The 11,770-nt window shown below is 47.1% G+C and overlaps 2 protein-coding genes across 2 annotated transcripts in view; one reads left to right on the top strand and one right to left on the bottom strand.

The window, feature by feature from the left end:
* Nucleotides 1-261: 261 nt before the first annotated feature.
* On the top strand, nt 262-2,878 carry eri1 (exoribonuclease 1). Its single transcript, XM_068586523.1, has 7 exons — nt 262-702; nt 1,207-1,388; nt 1,478-1,694; nt 1,785-1,868; nt 1,975-2,084; nt 2,179-2,293; nt 2,472-2,878. Exons 1-7 carry the CDS (start codon nt 628-630, stop codon nt 2,712-2,714), a joined length of 1,026 nt encoding a protein of 341 aa, XP_068442624.1. The 5' UTR covers nt 262-627; the 3' UTR covers nt 2,715-2,878.
* A 1,030-nt stretch (nt 2,879-3,908) lies between these two features.
* Nucleotides 3,909-11,770, bottom strand: part of lamb1b (laminin, beta 1b) — a 22,921-nt gene continuing 15,059 nt past the window's right edge. Inside the window, exons 21-33 of the mRNA XM_068586331.1 lie at nt 11,556-11,770; nt 10,597-10,814; nt 9,926-10,022; nt 7,962-8,331; nt 7,700-7,884; nt 6,991-7,232; nt 6,695-6,901; nt 6,455-6,599; nt 6,046-6,253; nt 5,380-5,521; nt 5,044-5,220; nt 4,689-4,848; nt 3,909-4,608 (exon numbers count right to left, since the gene is read on the bottom strand). The exon at nt 11,556-11,770 is cut by the window's right edge and continues 10 nt beyond it. Coding sequence (XP_068442432.1) covers nt 4,472-4,608; nt 4,689-4,848; nt 5,044-5,220; nt 5,380-5,521; nt 6,046-6,253; nt 6,455-6,599; nt 6,695-6,901; nt 6,991-7,232; nt 7,700-7,884; nt 7,962-8,331; nt 9,926-10,022; nt 10,597-10,814; nt 11,556-11,770 — 2,503 coding nt within the window. The 3' untranslated portion in view covers nt 3,909-4,471. The remainder of the gene's footprint in view (nt 4,609-4,688; nt 4,849-5,043; nt 5,221-5,379; nt 5,522-6,045; nt 6,254-6,454; nt 6,600-6,694; nt 6,902-6,990; nt 7,233-7,699; nt 7,885-7,961; nt 8,332-9,925; nt 10,023-10,596; nt 10,815-11,555) is intronic.

Below are 11,770 nucleotides of genomic sequence, written 5' to 3'. Positions count from 1 at the left end.
TGAAAATTGATTTGAAAAAAAGGTTACTTTACAGATTCAGATTATTAATAAAACATATATCCATATCACTGTCGAGTAAGTTTGCTGCAATGTTTAAGTGATAAACACATTATGCATCAATACTTATAATCCAATGATTATGATATATATTTATATATTCCCCTGGTTCTAAAACTGAGAGGACACCGCCACCTAGCGGTCAGATATGAGCAGTGTTTTTTTTATGCGCGTATCATCCACAACACAAGATGGCGCCCCAGAGCGTTTTTTGTTTTGGCGCAAACCGGAAGTCGTCAGAACCGCCCGCCTGAAAAAAGAAAGTTGAACGTTTAGCGGCGACCTGCCAACGTCTCGCGCTGAGACAACAACGCAATCGATTATATATTTTGTTATCGATTAATGGGGACGTCAGTGATAATTATAACGAACGAATTTGTTTCGTACTTCCGTTAACGGCTCAACGTGAGGGGAAAAAACCCGCGAAGAAGACAAACAACCGGAATGAGTGACGTCATGTTAGCTAAATGTTAGCTAGCGAAACCGTTAGGTCGCTTCGGAAAAGCATTACATTCACGTTAAGTTTTTTTCCTTCTAAATAACTAGTTCCTGGATTAACTTCCACTTTAAATGGATGAGCACAAGGAGAACATTCAAACCGAGGACGTCAACGTGAAGATGTCGAACACGAGAGAAGAAGAAGAGGTTAGCTTCTTATTCACAGTGGTACTTAGAGTTAATACTTGTACATGTAAAACCTAAAGTACTTGGGTCACAGTAGTACTTAATACGTGTGTGTTAAACTTAAAGTACTTAGTTTACAGTGGTACCTAATATTTTTAGGTAAAACCTAAAGTACTTGGTTTACAGTGGTACCTAATACTTCTATATGTAAAACTTAATGTACTTGGTTCACACTGGTACTTATGTGATTCTATTACATACAATACTGTAATATTTTAATGATATTATATTGCATCCTATACTATAACATTTTAAGACAAACTATACTAATATATTGATGTAGAACTACATACAATGAAAATACTGAAATAATGTACAAGAACCTCACACTTGTTAATGTGTTATATTCTGTCTGTCATATTTTAATCCATATTCTCTAATCACGACCTGCACAGTAATCTAATGTGACAGTGTGTTTAATCTGTTTCTGTCTCTCACACACTGAACATTATAATTCCTCTTCAGGTGAAGCCTTGCAGCAGGATCTGTCCTGATGAGGAAGCTGCTACTCAGGTGTCTCCGTCTCAGTCCAACAGTGACTTCAGTCATCCGGTGTACAAAGAGATCGCCGTGGCAAATGGACACATCAACCGCATGACCAAGGAAGAGCTTCGGATCAAGTTAGCCGCGCTGCATCTCGACACACGGTAACCAGGATCCACATCAGCTTTTAAAAAACAAACTATTTCACACCTGTGAAGTGTTTCCTAAACCTCTTTTCTCTTTGTGCGTGAAGAGGTGTGAAGGACGTGATGAAGAAGAGGTTGAAGAGCCACTACAAGAGGCAGAAGCTGATGCAGTCCGCCACTGAGGGCGGGCCCACGGACACCTTCTACGACTACATCTGTGTGGTGGACTTTGAAGCGACGTGTGAAGAGGATAACCCTTCGGACTTCCATCATGAAATCATCGAGTTCCCGATGGTTCTCATCAACACGCACACCCTAGAAATAGTAAGTTGCATTCAAAGCGCTGAGTTTTTTTTTAATCTGTAGGGCGACTTCTGTTTTATTGAGTGTTATTTATTTATTTTTACTTTACAGGTGGACTCCTTTCAGGAATATGTGAAGCCGGAGATGAACCCACAGCTTTCAGACTTCTGTGTGAAGTTAACGGGGATTACACAGGTTGGTTGATCCCAGAGTACTGATATCAACACATCTATTGATGTCGTTGTCAAACACATGATCAGGAGTCGTGGTGTGATTGAATAATCTTGTTTTCATTGAGCAGAAAATGGTGGATGAAGCAGATCTGTTCCCAGAAGTCCTCCAGCGGGTCGTCGCTTGGCTCCAGGAGAGGGAGCTCGGGACAAAGTACAAATACGCCATCCTTACTGACGGGTATGTTTGAGTTCTGTAAAGAGGATTTCTGTCTGTTTCCGTCGTTTCTGTTGAGTGAAATCTTACATCACTTCTGTGCCCACCTCTTGTTTAGGGCCTGGGACATGAGCAAGTTCCTCAACATCCAGTGCCGACTCAGCAAGATCCGGTATCCTCACTTTGCAAAGAAGTGGATCAACATCAGGAAATCATACGGGAACTTCTACAAGGTCTGGGGTTTTAATGGTTTTTATATGAAAAACTCAATGACAAAGAAGGTATATAAGGTACTCGTTTATTAAAAGACACAAATCTATATCTACAATAATGTAATTGGACAGCAACACTCGCTTTGTTTCACGTCAGTTACCAGATTTGTGATCATGTGTGTGTGTTTTGTCACCACAGGTCCCGCGCACGCAGACCAAGCTGAGCACCATGCTGGAGAAGTTGGGTCTGAAGTATGAAGGTCGCCCTCACTCCGGGCTGGACGACTCACGCAACATCGCCCGGATAGCTCTGCGCATGCTGCAGGACGGCTGCCAGTTGCGCGCCAACGAACGCATGCACGCCGGCCAGCTGCTCTCCGTCCCCAGCTCCGCCCCCGTAGAGGGAGCCCCAGCGCCACACAACCCCCGCAGCAGAGACTAGACCCGGGAACTGAGGCTCGTCATGCAGGACTAAACCCAGGAAACAAGGCTACTCCTCCAGGACTAGAACCAGGACCTGAGACTACTCATACAGGACATCTCGACTTTTAACCCCTGTCCATTAGATAAAACATATCATTTAAAACCCAAAGCACTTTTCCAGTCTTAATGTCTAGTTGTACTTTTTGTTTCGTAGCTTAAAAGCTGTAGTTTGTAAAAGTTGGTCAAACTTTTGATTTGAGATTCGCGTGTGAGGTTTTCCTCTCTGACCACGGCGCCATATATTTTTACACCAGATGTCTAAAAACGGAGATGGTACCGGTGCGTTGTGGGAGGATTTTCCTGTTTCCTTTCCTGTTAAACCCCCCTTGTCCTGCCTTATTATCAAGCTGCTAACATTCAAAACAATCTGATTATAAAGCAAAATGTAGTCGTCCCACGATGATGTGAAATGCAACTCTCTGTAAACGCCGACGAGTTGCAGTAAAATTCTACCAATGTCAGTTTTAGCCTTTAAAAAAATCCCACATCTGTCTTAACATTGTGCAAAAACTAAACACAAAGCTCTACGTGGGTTGCTGCTGCTGTTTAAAGTGCCACAAAACAGACCCACAACGTCACGCTGTTGTGTTGTCGTACAAATACAACGCAGACATTTATTTTGACAAATTAACCGATTAAACAAGTGTTCAATGCGCTGCAGGAGGTCGGTCGGTGTCGTGGGATCATCTTTTGTAATATTGAAATAATTATTTCACGGAGGATGCTCTATTTTAACAGGAACAAATATTCTTCTGAATGCCAAATATCTCAAATAAAAAATGTTTCTCTGTTCTTGTAAATCGTCTTTTTCCAAGTTTGACTTGTAGGATATCGAGTGAAGTGACTTATGTGACAGTTGTCGTGCTGAAATGTGTAAAATCAAGGATTTACATTTTAAATTAAGCTTTTTTTTTAAATTCTGGACTTCAACAGCTTTAGTTACTGTTGTCTGCCTGTGTGAGGCGCTGTTGTCAACTCACTAACTTTATTTATTTATTTATTAGAGCTGTTTGGATGTAAATGAGGGGCTCCAGAATTTGGTGTTCATCAGATTTCTTTTCATTAAATGGGGAAAGTTTGATTATAATTTTGACTGAAACCTGTGGAAATGTGCAGAAAAACCACCAGAAAGGAAACAAAAGACACCCGCAGCTTTATTTTCAAATAGAAGTTTAATATTTGTTCCTACTTAGAAACAAAACCGTTCACAAATGGTTTTTTTTGGTCCACAAATGTTTAATATCTTTGGGTTTATTACGTATGTATAAATTGTTTCTATCAAATATGTCCATATATTTAAATACAAAGATAATATCTTATACAGCTAAATAGTTGAATCACTTCTACACATTCTTGGTTTTCGAGCACTGAGGTCACGTTGGCTTTTAGTGGTTTCCTTTGAGACTCGTCACTTTAATACTTTAATACTTTAATGGTCTTTGGCAGCGTTACAACTGGTTTCCATCGTTAAAAGTCTTTTTGGCTCGAATGTGAAGTCGTTCGCACCGACGGTGTCAAACATATTACAGTGTTTGGTCCTAAAAGACGTGAAATACTCGGGGGAATCGTCTCCTGGGAGCGGATTTGAAACGCTTTTGGGAAAACAATCGGCGCCATTAAAACCCTGGAGGAGGCGGTCATGTGATCCTCACAGTCATGTGACCCTCACAGACAGGTGACCCTCACAGACAGGTGACCCTCACAGTCATGTGACCCTCACAGACAGGTGCTGTACAGCGTCACCTTGTAGCTGATCTCCTCCAGGACCCGGCGGACGGCTCGCTCCAGCTCCGCCAGCTCTGCAGCTTTGTCCTCCAGGATGCGCTGGTTGTCCTCGTAGGAACCTTCCAACTCTGAAAAAAATCATAAATACTCATAAAACGTCACAGCGCAGTGTGTGTTAACGTGTGTGTGAATGAAAACACTCCAGCACCTGCGAGCCTCTGCAGCTTAACGCCGCTCTGAGCGAGCAGCTCTTTGGCTTCCTGCTGCAGTTGGTCCGCTCTCCTCCTCGCCTGCAGCACCGACTCCCCTTTGTCCTCCACCAGGTCCTCGACATCCACCAATCTGTCCTTCACCTCCGTGTCAAACTCCTACACACACACACACACACACACAGACGCACACATAACGGAGCATTAGCAGCAGAAAAAAACACACTTTTCTTCACCTCATTACCGTGAAATCCAAACGTTTCAGGATGGAATGATGAGGAAACGGTGTGTGTTTGTGTGTCCATTCATGTGTGTGTGTGTGTGTGTGTGTGTGTGTGTGTGTGTGTGAGCGACCTGCTGGGCCTCCTCTGCGTTCAGCCTGGCCTGGTCGGTGATCCAGTCGGCCGACTCCGCCAGCCGGTTGACCTCCAGGTTGTTCTGCCTCAGCAGGCCGACCTCCCGCTCCAGCTGCACCAGGCGGCCCGTGGTGTTGCCGAGCTTCAGCTCCGACATGGCCGTCTCCGACTCCACCTGACACACACACGCGCACACACACACACACACACACACACACACACGCACATTTAAGTGCAAGGCACTGGCGCTGCATCCTGTACGCCTTCATCCGTCTGTGTGGAGCGAATGTGCGAGAACGTGGACGTTTCTGACGAGGTCAGAGGTCAAACTCACAGAGAGCAGCAGCTCCAGCGTGCCCTTCGTGTTGTTCTGGGCCAGCTGGATGGCGTCGATGGCGATGCTCTGAGCTCGCTCGGTCTCCTCCAGGGCGGTCTTCACCACGTCCGCCGCCTCCTTCAAGGTGGTCGCCTCCACACTGATGCATGCGGACAGAAAATATGTATTTTTATGCACATAATGATAGTCACTTTCTCATATTTAGTCTGGAGGCCAGAATGTTAGGGTGAATTTCTTTAAATTTTGAATTTTAATATTTGTAGACTCAAAAAGCAAAAGCAAATAATGTAAAAAAACACAAAAAAAGGTATTTTTCTGCTGTTTTTGTGCATATCAAATAAATCATCCTCAATATTTTGAGTGATTATATCTAAAGATTTAGAAATGTTTACGTAAATTTGTGTTTGTGTACTTTATTATTGTCTGACAAACGTCATTTTTGTATCTATGTTAATATATCTAAATGAAAATGAACCTATTCTTATTATATTTCATAATTTCTAGATGTTAAAGGCTCAGTTCACTCGGATAAAAGTGTTTCAGTGAGCATCGTTTCAGGAACTCTACGTTCCTCTTCAAGGTTCAGCGTCCATCTTTCCCTCACTATTGAAACACCCGGTGTTCCTCCTTGGCGTGTTTACCTGGCGGCCTTGGCGTGTTTACCTGGCGGCCTTGGCGTGTTCCAGCAGCGTCTCCGCAGCCTGGATGTCCTCGGCGCTCTGGCTGAGGATGGACTCCACGCTGGTGAGCGCCTCCACCTTCTCCCGGATCTCCTCGGTGAGCAGCTGCAGCTTCTGGGTGGAGGTCGGCATCTCCAGGGCCAGCACCTCGTTGGCCACGGCCTCGATCACAGACACCTCCGCCTTGTCGTCTGCACGATCGCACACACGTCACAGGCGTGTCAAACGTCGACAATGTTGTGGGCGACAATTCATTTTTTCCAGCGGCAATCAGTAAAATATTGAAAATTCGTTCTAGAGTTCAACTTTTTTTATTATTTTTGTACCTTTTATTGTAATTTGGTTTGTATTTTCTGGCTTCAGCCACATTAGAATTAAAGTGAGCAACTCACTGGTGAGCAGGTCCCGTATGTCTTTGATGAGTTGCCGGAGTTGCTGGTTGCTCTGCTCCACTCTCTCTTTGCTCCGGTTGGACTTGACCAGCACCTCTAGAGCGTTCACCTTGGCCTTGTTGGCGCGGTTGCCGGCTTCCCAAACCTGCAAACACACACAAACACAAGTCGCTCACATACACGTGTCGTTATCTTCGACAGCAGTTTATTAATTTTTTTCTCCGTTCGCCGTCCGCTCACCTTCCTGGAGAGCTCGTCCACTTCCTGACTCGCCGCGCTGATCTCCCGGTCCAGGTCTTTGGCGGATGTGAGAGCGGTTTGGGACGTCGCGGCGAGGCCTCCGCATCCTTCTCCGCCGCACCGCGGAGCCGCGTCCTCGCCGACGCAACCCAGACCCCCGCAGGGGGAACCGGAGCAGCCGGCGCCATCGGCGGCGCCGCCACACGTCTGCAGAGAGGGAATAAAAGACACCGCGGTTATCGACATGTAGAAGAAACTTAATCTTATATATAGATATTTTAAAAAAAGACTCTCGCCTTCTCGCTAAGTGGCGACAGGTCGAAGGCGTCCAGCTCGCTGGACAGCTTGTCCAGCTTCTGAGAGTTTCTTTGGTGCTTGCGGTCGAACTCCTTCTGGCCGCCGCTCAGTTTGTCCTCCGTGGCTTTCCGTACCGCGGCCGACGCCTCCACGACGCTCCCGGGGACGCTGGTGGAGGCGTTGGCGCGGAGCTCAGCCGTCATGGACTCCATGTGTGCAGCTGCAATGGTGGCCATGGCACCTGGAAACACACACACACACACACACGTCAAAACGTATTGGTCTGGGTCTCCAGTGGATTATAAGAGGAGAATTCCTGTAATTTATGGAAATGGTTCATTTATTTAAGGGGGAATGTCAACATGAGGACGCTATTTGACAAGAATATGTTATTTCTATCCAATTATTTGTGTTTTTCAGCAGAAGTTTAGCATGACTCGGCTGTTTTGGGGAAAAAAAAGAGCTTCAGGAGCAACTAAGTAACCTGTGATGACTACAGTGAACCATCTGTCAATCAAAATCTTGCCGAAGCCAGTCGGGAGGAGAGAAAAACATCTTTTCCAACAAGAAAAAAGCCATCTCTGCACTTCAATGATGAAAAACTGTCAACTCTCTCTGTTAACATGACAATAATCTACATGAAGCAATAGGCTGACGACACGCTGGTTTCTCTGTCACAGTTTCTCTCCGCTGGCTCTGGTTCCTCACCCTGGATGTTGGCGTTCTTGGCGTTGTGCACCTGCCGCCTCAGCTCCTGGACGCTCAGCTCCAGCCGGTTGGCCTCGTCCATCAGCGCGTCCAAGTCGGCGTCGGTGGCGTTGGCGTCGCCGTGCAGAAGCTCCAGGGTCTCCTCCGTGGTGTTCAGCTTTCCGTTCAGGAAGGACATCACGCCGCTGCAGAAACGAGACAGTCGTGAACTCAAACCGAAGAAAGGCGGCGCCTGCGTGTCTCTTTTCGTGTCTGCTCGTACGTGATCTGCTGCATCAGCTCCTGGATCTGCTCCAGCTTCACCGCCGCCGCGTTGCTCTCTAATATTTCCCGGACCGCTTTGATGTTCCTCTCCAGGCTGCCGACCACGTCTTTGTAGGGCGCCGTCACCCCGCTGGTCTGGAGCTGCGTCACCTGGGCGTCCAGGCGGCGCGTCTGATTGGTCAGCTCGCCGACGACCGCGTCCCAGACGGCGAAGCACCGGTGGCAGGGCTCGCAGGTGGGGAACTCCCCCTGGTAGCCCCTCGCACAGGTGTCGCAGCGCGGCCCGGACACGCCCTCCGCGCAGGTGCACTGCCCGGTGGCCCGGTGGCACTGGTCGCTGGAGGTGCCCCGAGAGTCGCAGTCACAAGCTGGAGGAGAGGAACCCAGATTAAATGAAAGAAGACTCGCTGTGTACAATGGAGCGCCACAGGGCCAAAAAACACATCATTCGGATACGTTCACATCTTTAAATCAACTGTGTTGTCAAACTGCAGATTATAATCCAACTTGTTGCAGTTTAAAACTCACGCGAGGCCTAAATGACTCTGCGATAAAGAGTTAGATGAGACGTCTGGTGTTTTGAAGTCTCCCGAGGGGAAATAAAAAAAGCTTGTTCAGCCTCCAGCAGCACCAGTAAATAAACTTAAGACATGAACGTGACCTTGAAGGTCAAGTCGACCTTCGAGGCTCGAGGCGCTCCGCAGGGCTGCCCTCCCTCCCCAGAGAAGAAGAGGAGGAGGAGGAGGAAGAAGAGGAGGTTGGTGCAAGTCAGAAAGAAGGAATGCAAGGTTGGAGAGGCTTCCACCGTCAGTGTTGCTGCTTTTTTTTTTACGTGTGATTTATGGAGCAAAAGGTGACGGTTGGGTTAGAAGTTGTGTTTCTTGTCACGGTGAAAGATTACAACTGTTGTAGGGTCAGAACAAGCGTTGTGGTTATGTGTTTGGTCCCCTTAAATCACAGCCCGCAGACGAGGAAACAGACAAGACGAAACATTTTAAACCCTCCGACGACGTATAAATCCGTCCCTCTCGGCGTCTTTAAGAAGCCTCATGGTCGACACTCGTTACGTTTTACACACTTTACTCCCACGCACTTCTCAGTGTGTGCGAGCGTATCGTCTGTGCAGATGGAAAGCGACGCCCAGCTGCTGTAGTAACAGCTCCAGAGACCTTTGGGGAATACAGCAGGAACGATTCAGGATTCCTGGGTTCTCTGGGCGTCGGTGCAAGACGACCGTGAGTTCTGGAGAACATCTGGCTCTCGTGAGCTGGGAATGAGAGGTCATTCCCAGCTCTCCCTCCCTCCCTCCCTCCTGAGCCCTGCCAGCTACTGTGAGGCGTACACACTTCTGCAGATGGACCATCCGGCAGTGTGTTCAACGGACAATAAAACTGTTTTTTTTGGAGCGCTTTAGAGACTGATTCACTGCCGCTGACGTTTAGTGTTAACCAACTCGTTCCAAAGACGGCTCACAGCCGCCGCTGGTATGCATACACACACACACACACACACACACACACACACACACAAGAGTGGAAAATAGTTCTACAACATGGTGAGAACTTCAACTACTTGCAGGGAGAAAACAACATGAGAATACAGCAAAGGCCATGAAGTATCAGGACAGTGATGTCATCCAGCACGTTGGATTTGAAATGAAATAGTGAGCATGAGATTTAATGCTCGTGTCCTTATTGGGTGAACAGTGTAGGACGAGGACTTTAAACATCCCTCTATATTAGGTCAATGATCTAAATCTTACAAACTTCTTTTATGGCCTAAACTGCTGACATGTTTCACACGCTGAGAGCCAGAGAAAGTCAGAACGCTCGAGTTGGCCACTAGGGGGCAGTGGAACAAGCCTGAAAACCGTCAATACTCCGTAACAGGAGCGCGATCCTCTTCAGTCTGCGTGGGAAAAGGTTCTCTTGTTCCTTCATGCATCGGCGGCGCGGTACCCACCGTGACATTTGACCTCCGGATCCCCCCAGAAGAGCTCTCTGCATTCCCGACACGTCTTGCCGCCAAAACCGGGTCTGCACAAACACTGTCCCGTGATCTTCAACACACAAAGAACACAATATGATCAGAGGGGAGAAACTTCTAGCCCGACGCGGTGTGTTTCATGTCTTCTTTTCTTTTCACGTGCAGACACAATGGAGCTTTGTAGTTTCGGGACAACTCGCTCCTCTGAAGAGAAATGTGCACTCAGTTATTCCACAGTGTATTCTGAAACTTCCTTCCTCTGATGGAGAGCCGCCAGTAAACACAGAAACCCAACTGTTTGAGTGGGCGCACACTGTTCTACGTGCACGTGCGTTCCCATGCATCCACTAGAGCTGCAGAGAGAGAGAGAGAAGCAATTCCCCAAAACAGCTGGAGTCCATACATCCCAAAGAAACAACACAAACACAGGGCTCTGTGATTAGACGGGTCGGTCACAGAGACTTACTGAAGCCCTGCAGCTTCACTCCCACTGAGAATAGTTGCGTTAAAGAAAAACTCACTCAACAACAGTTCATTGAGAGACTTTGTTCAGCAGCTGCGACGCTAATGCAGGAAACGACGCAGGACAGATGTCGGACGGCGACGACGTGGCAGTTTATCGGCTCTTGGTTGTTTTTCCGACTCACCGCGTCGCAGGACGATCCGAAGGAGTGGACGGGGTCGCAGTCGCAGCGCCGGCAGCCGTTCCCGCCGGAGATGTTCCAGGTGTCGGCGGCGCAGGCGTCGCAGTTCTGGCCGACCACGTTGGGCAGGCAGGGACAGCGGCCGTCGCGCCGGTCACAGCGGCACTCGTCCGGGGACGAGCAGGCCCGCGGCGCCGTGCCCACCGGGTCACACATGCACTCTGCAGAGAGAGAGAGAGAGAGAGAGAGAGAGAGAGAGAGAGAGAGAGAGAGAGAGGTGAGCAGGAAGCACAACGGCTCCGCTAGTTCATGTCGTCGTGTCCTTGAGCGAGACGCTTGACCTTGAACTGCTCCACGTTGCTGTGTCGACGGTGTGGAGAGCAAACATGTGCGTCACTTTGGATGAAAGCGTCAAGAAATGTTATCGTTTGTTTCCTGTTATTGTGTTCAGAACTTCAGACTCTATACAAGAGTCCAAAAACATATTTTCGTGATTCTTTGAAAATCATAAACACAGAATCGAACAAGCTGAAACATTCACATACATTCATAAACATATGTACATACATATATATATATATATATATGATCATGTTTATGAATGTCTGTGTATATATATATATATATATATATATATATATATATATATACATACATACATACATACATACAATGCATGATGTATGTATGCATGTATTTATGCATGTATATATATATATATATATATATATATATATATATATATATACACATACATACATATACATATTCATATATATATATATATATATATATATATATATATATACATATTTATATATACACACATTCATAAACATATATACATACATGCACGCATAGATATACGTACGTCCCTACATACATACAGTACATTCATACACACACACACACACACACACACACACACACACACACACAGGAAGCAGTACTGCTGGACTCACTCCTGCAGCTCTGCGTGGCCGCGTCGCCGTAGTAACCGGGTTTGCAGTGCTGACACCCGTACCCCTCGGCGTGGTACAGGCACTTGAGGCAGGCGCCCGTCTGCGCGTCGCAGGACGCCGGGTCCTGCATGTCGATGTTGCCGTTGCACTGGCAGGGCAGGCAGCGGCCGCCGGGCACCAGGGGGTTCCCGAAGTACCCGGGAGAACACGCGTCA

The sequence above is a fragment of the Clinocottus analis genome, unplaced genomic scaffold (genome assembly GCF_023055335.1).
Source record: "Clinocottus analis isolate CAN_PGR_092001 unplaced genomic scaffold, fCliAna1.0.p SCAF_20, whole genome shotgun sequence".
NCBI lineage: Eukaryota > Metazoa > Chordata > Actinopteri > Perciformes > Cottidae > Clinocottus > Clinocottus analis.
Note: the sequence above shows the minus strand (reverse complement) of the source record. Positions and strands in the feature narration are given on the sequence as shown.

Bases quoted from the DNA above. Each gene is read 5' to 3' on its own strand.
- eri1 (XM_068586523.1), top strand. From the start codon at position 628: ATGGATGAGCACAAGGAGAACATTCAAACCGAGGACGTCAACGTGAAG. The intron at 1,389-1,477 runs GTAACCAGGATC...TTGTGCGTGAAG, and splicing joins GCGCTGCATCTCGACACACG to AGGTGTGAAGGACGTGATGA. The intron at 1,695-1,784 runs GTAAGTTGCATT...TTTACTTTACAG, and splicing joins ACACGCACACCCTAGAAATA to GTGGACTCCTTTCAGGAATA.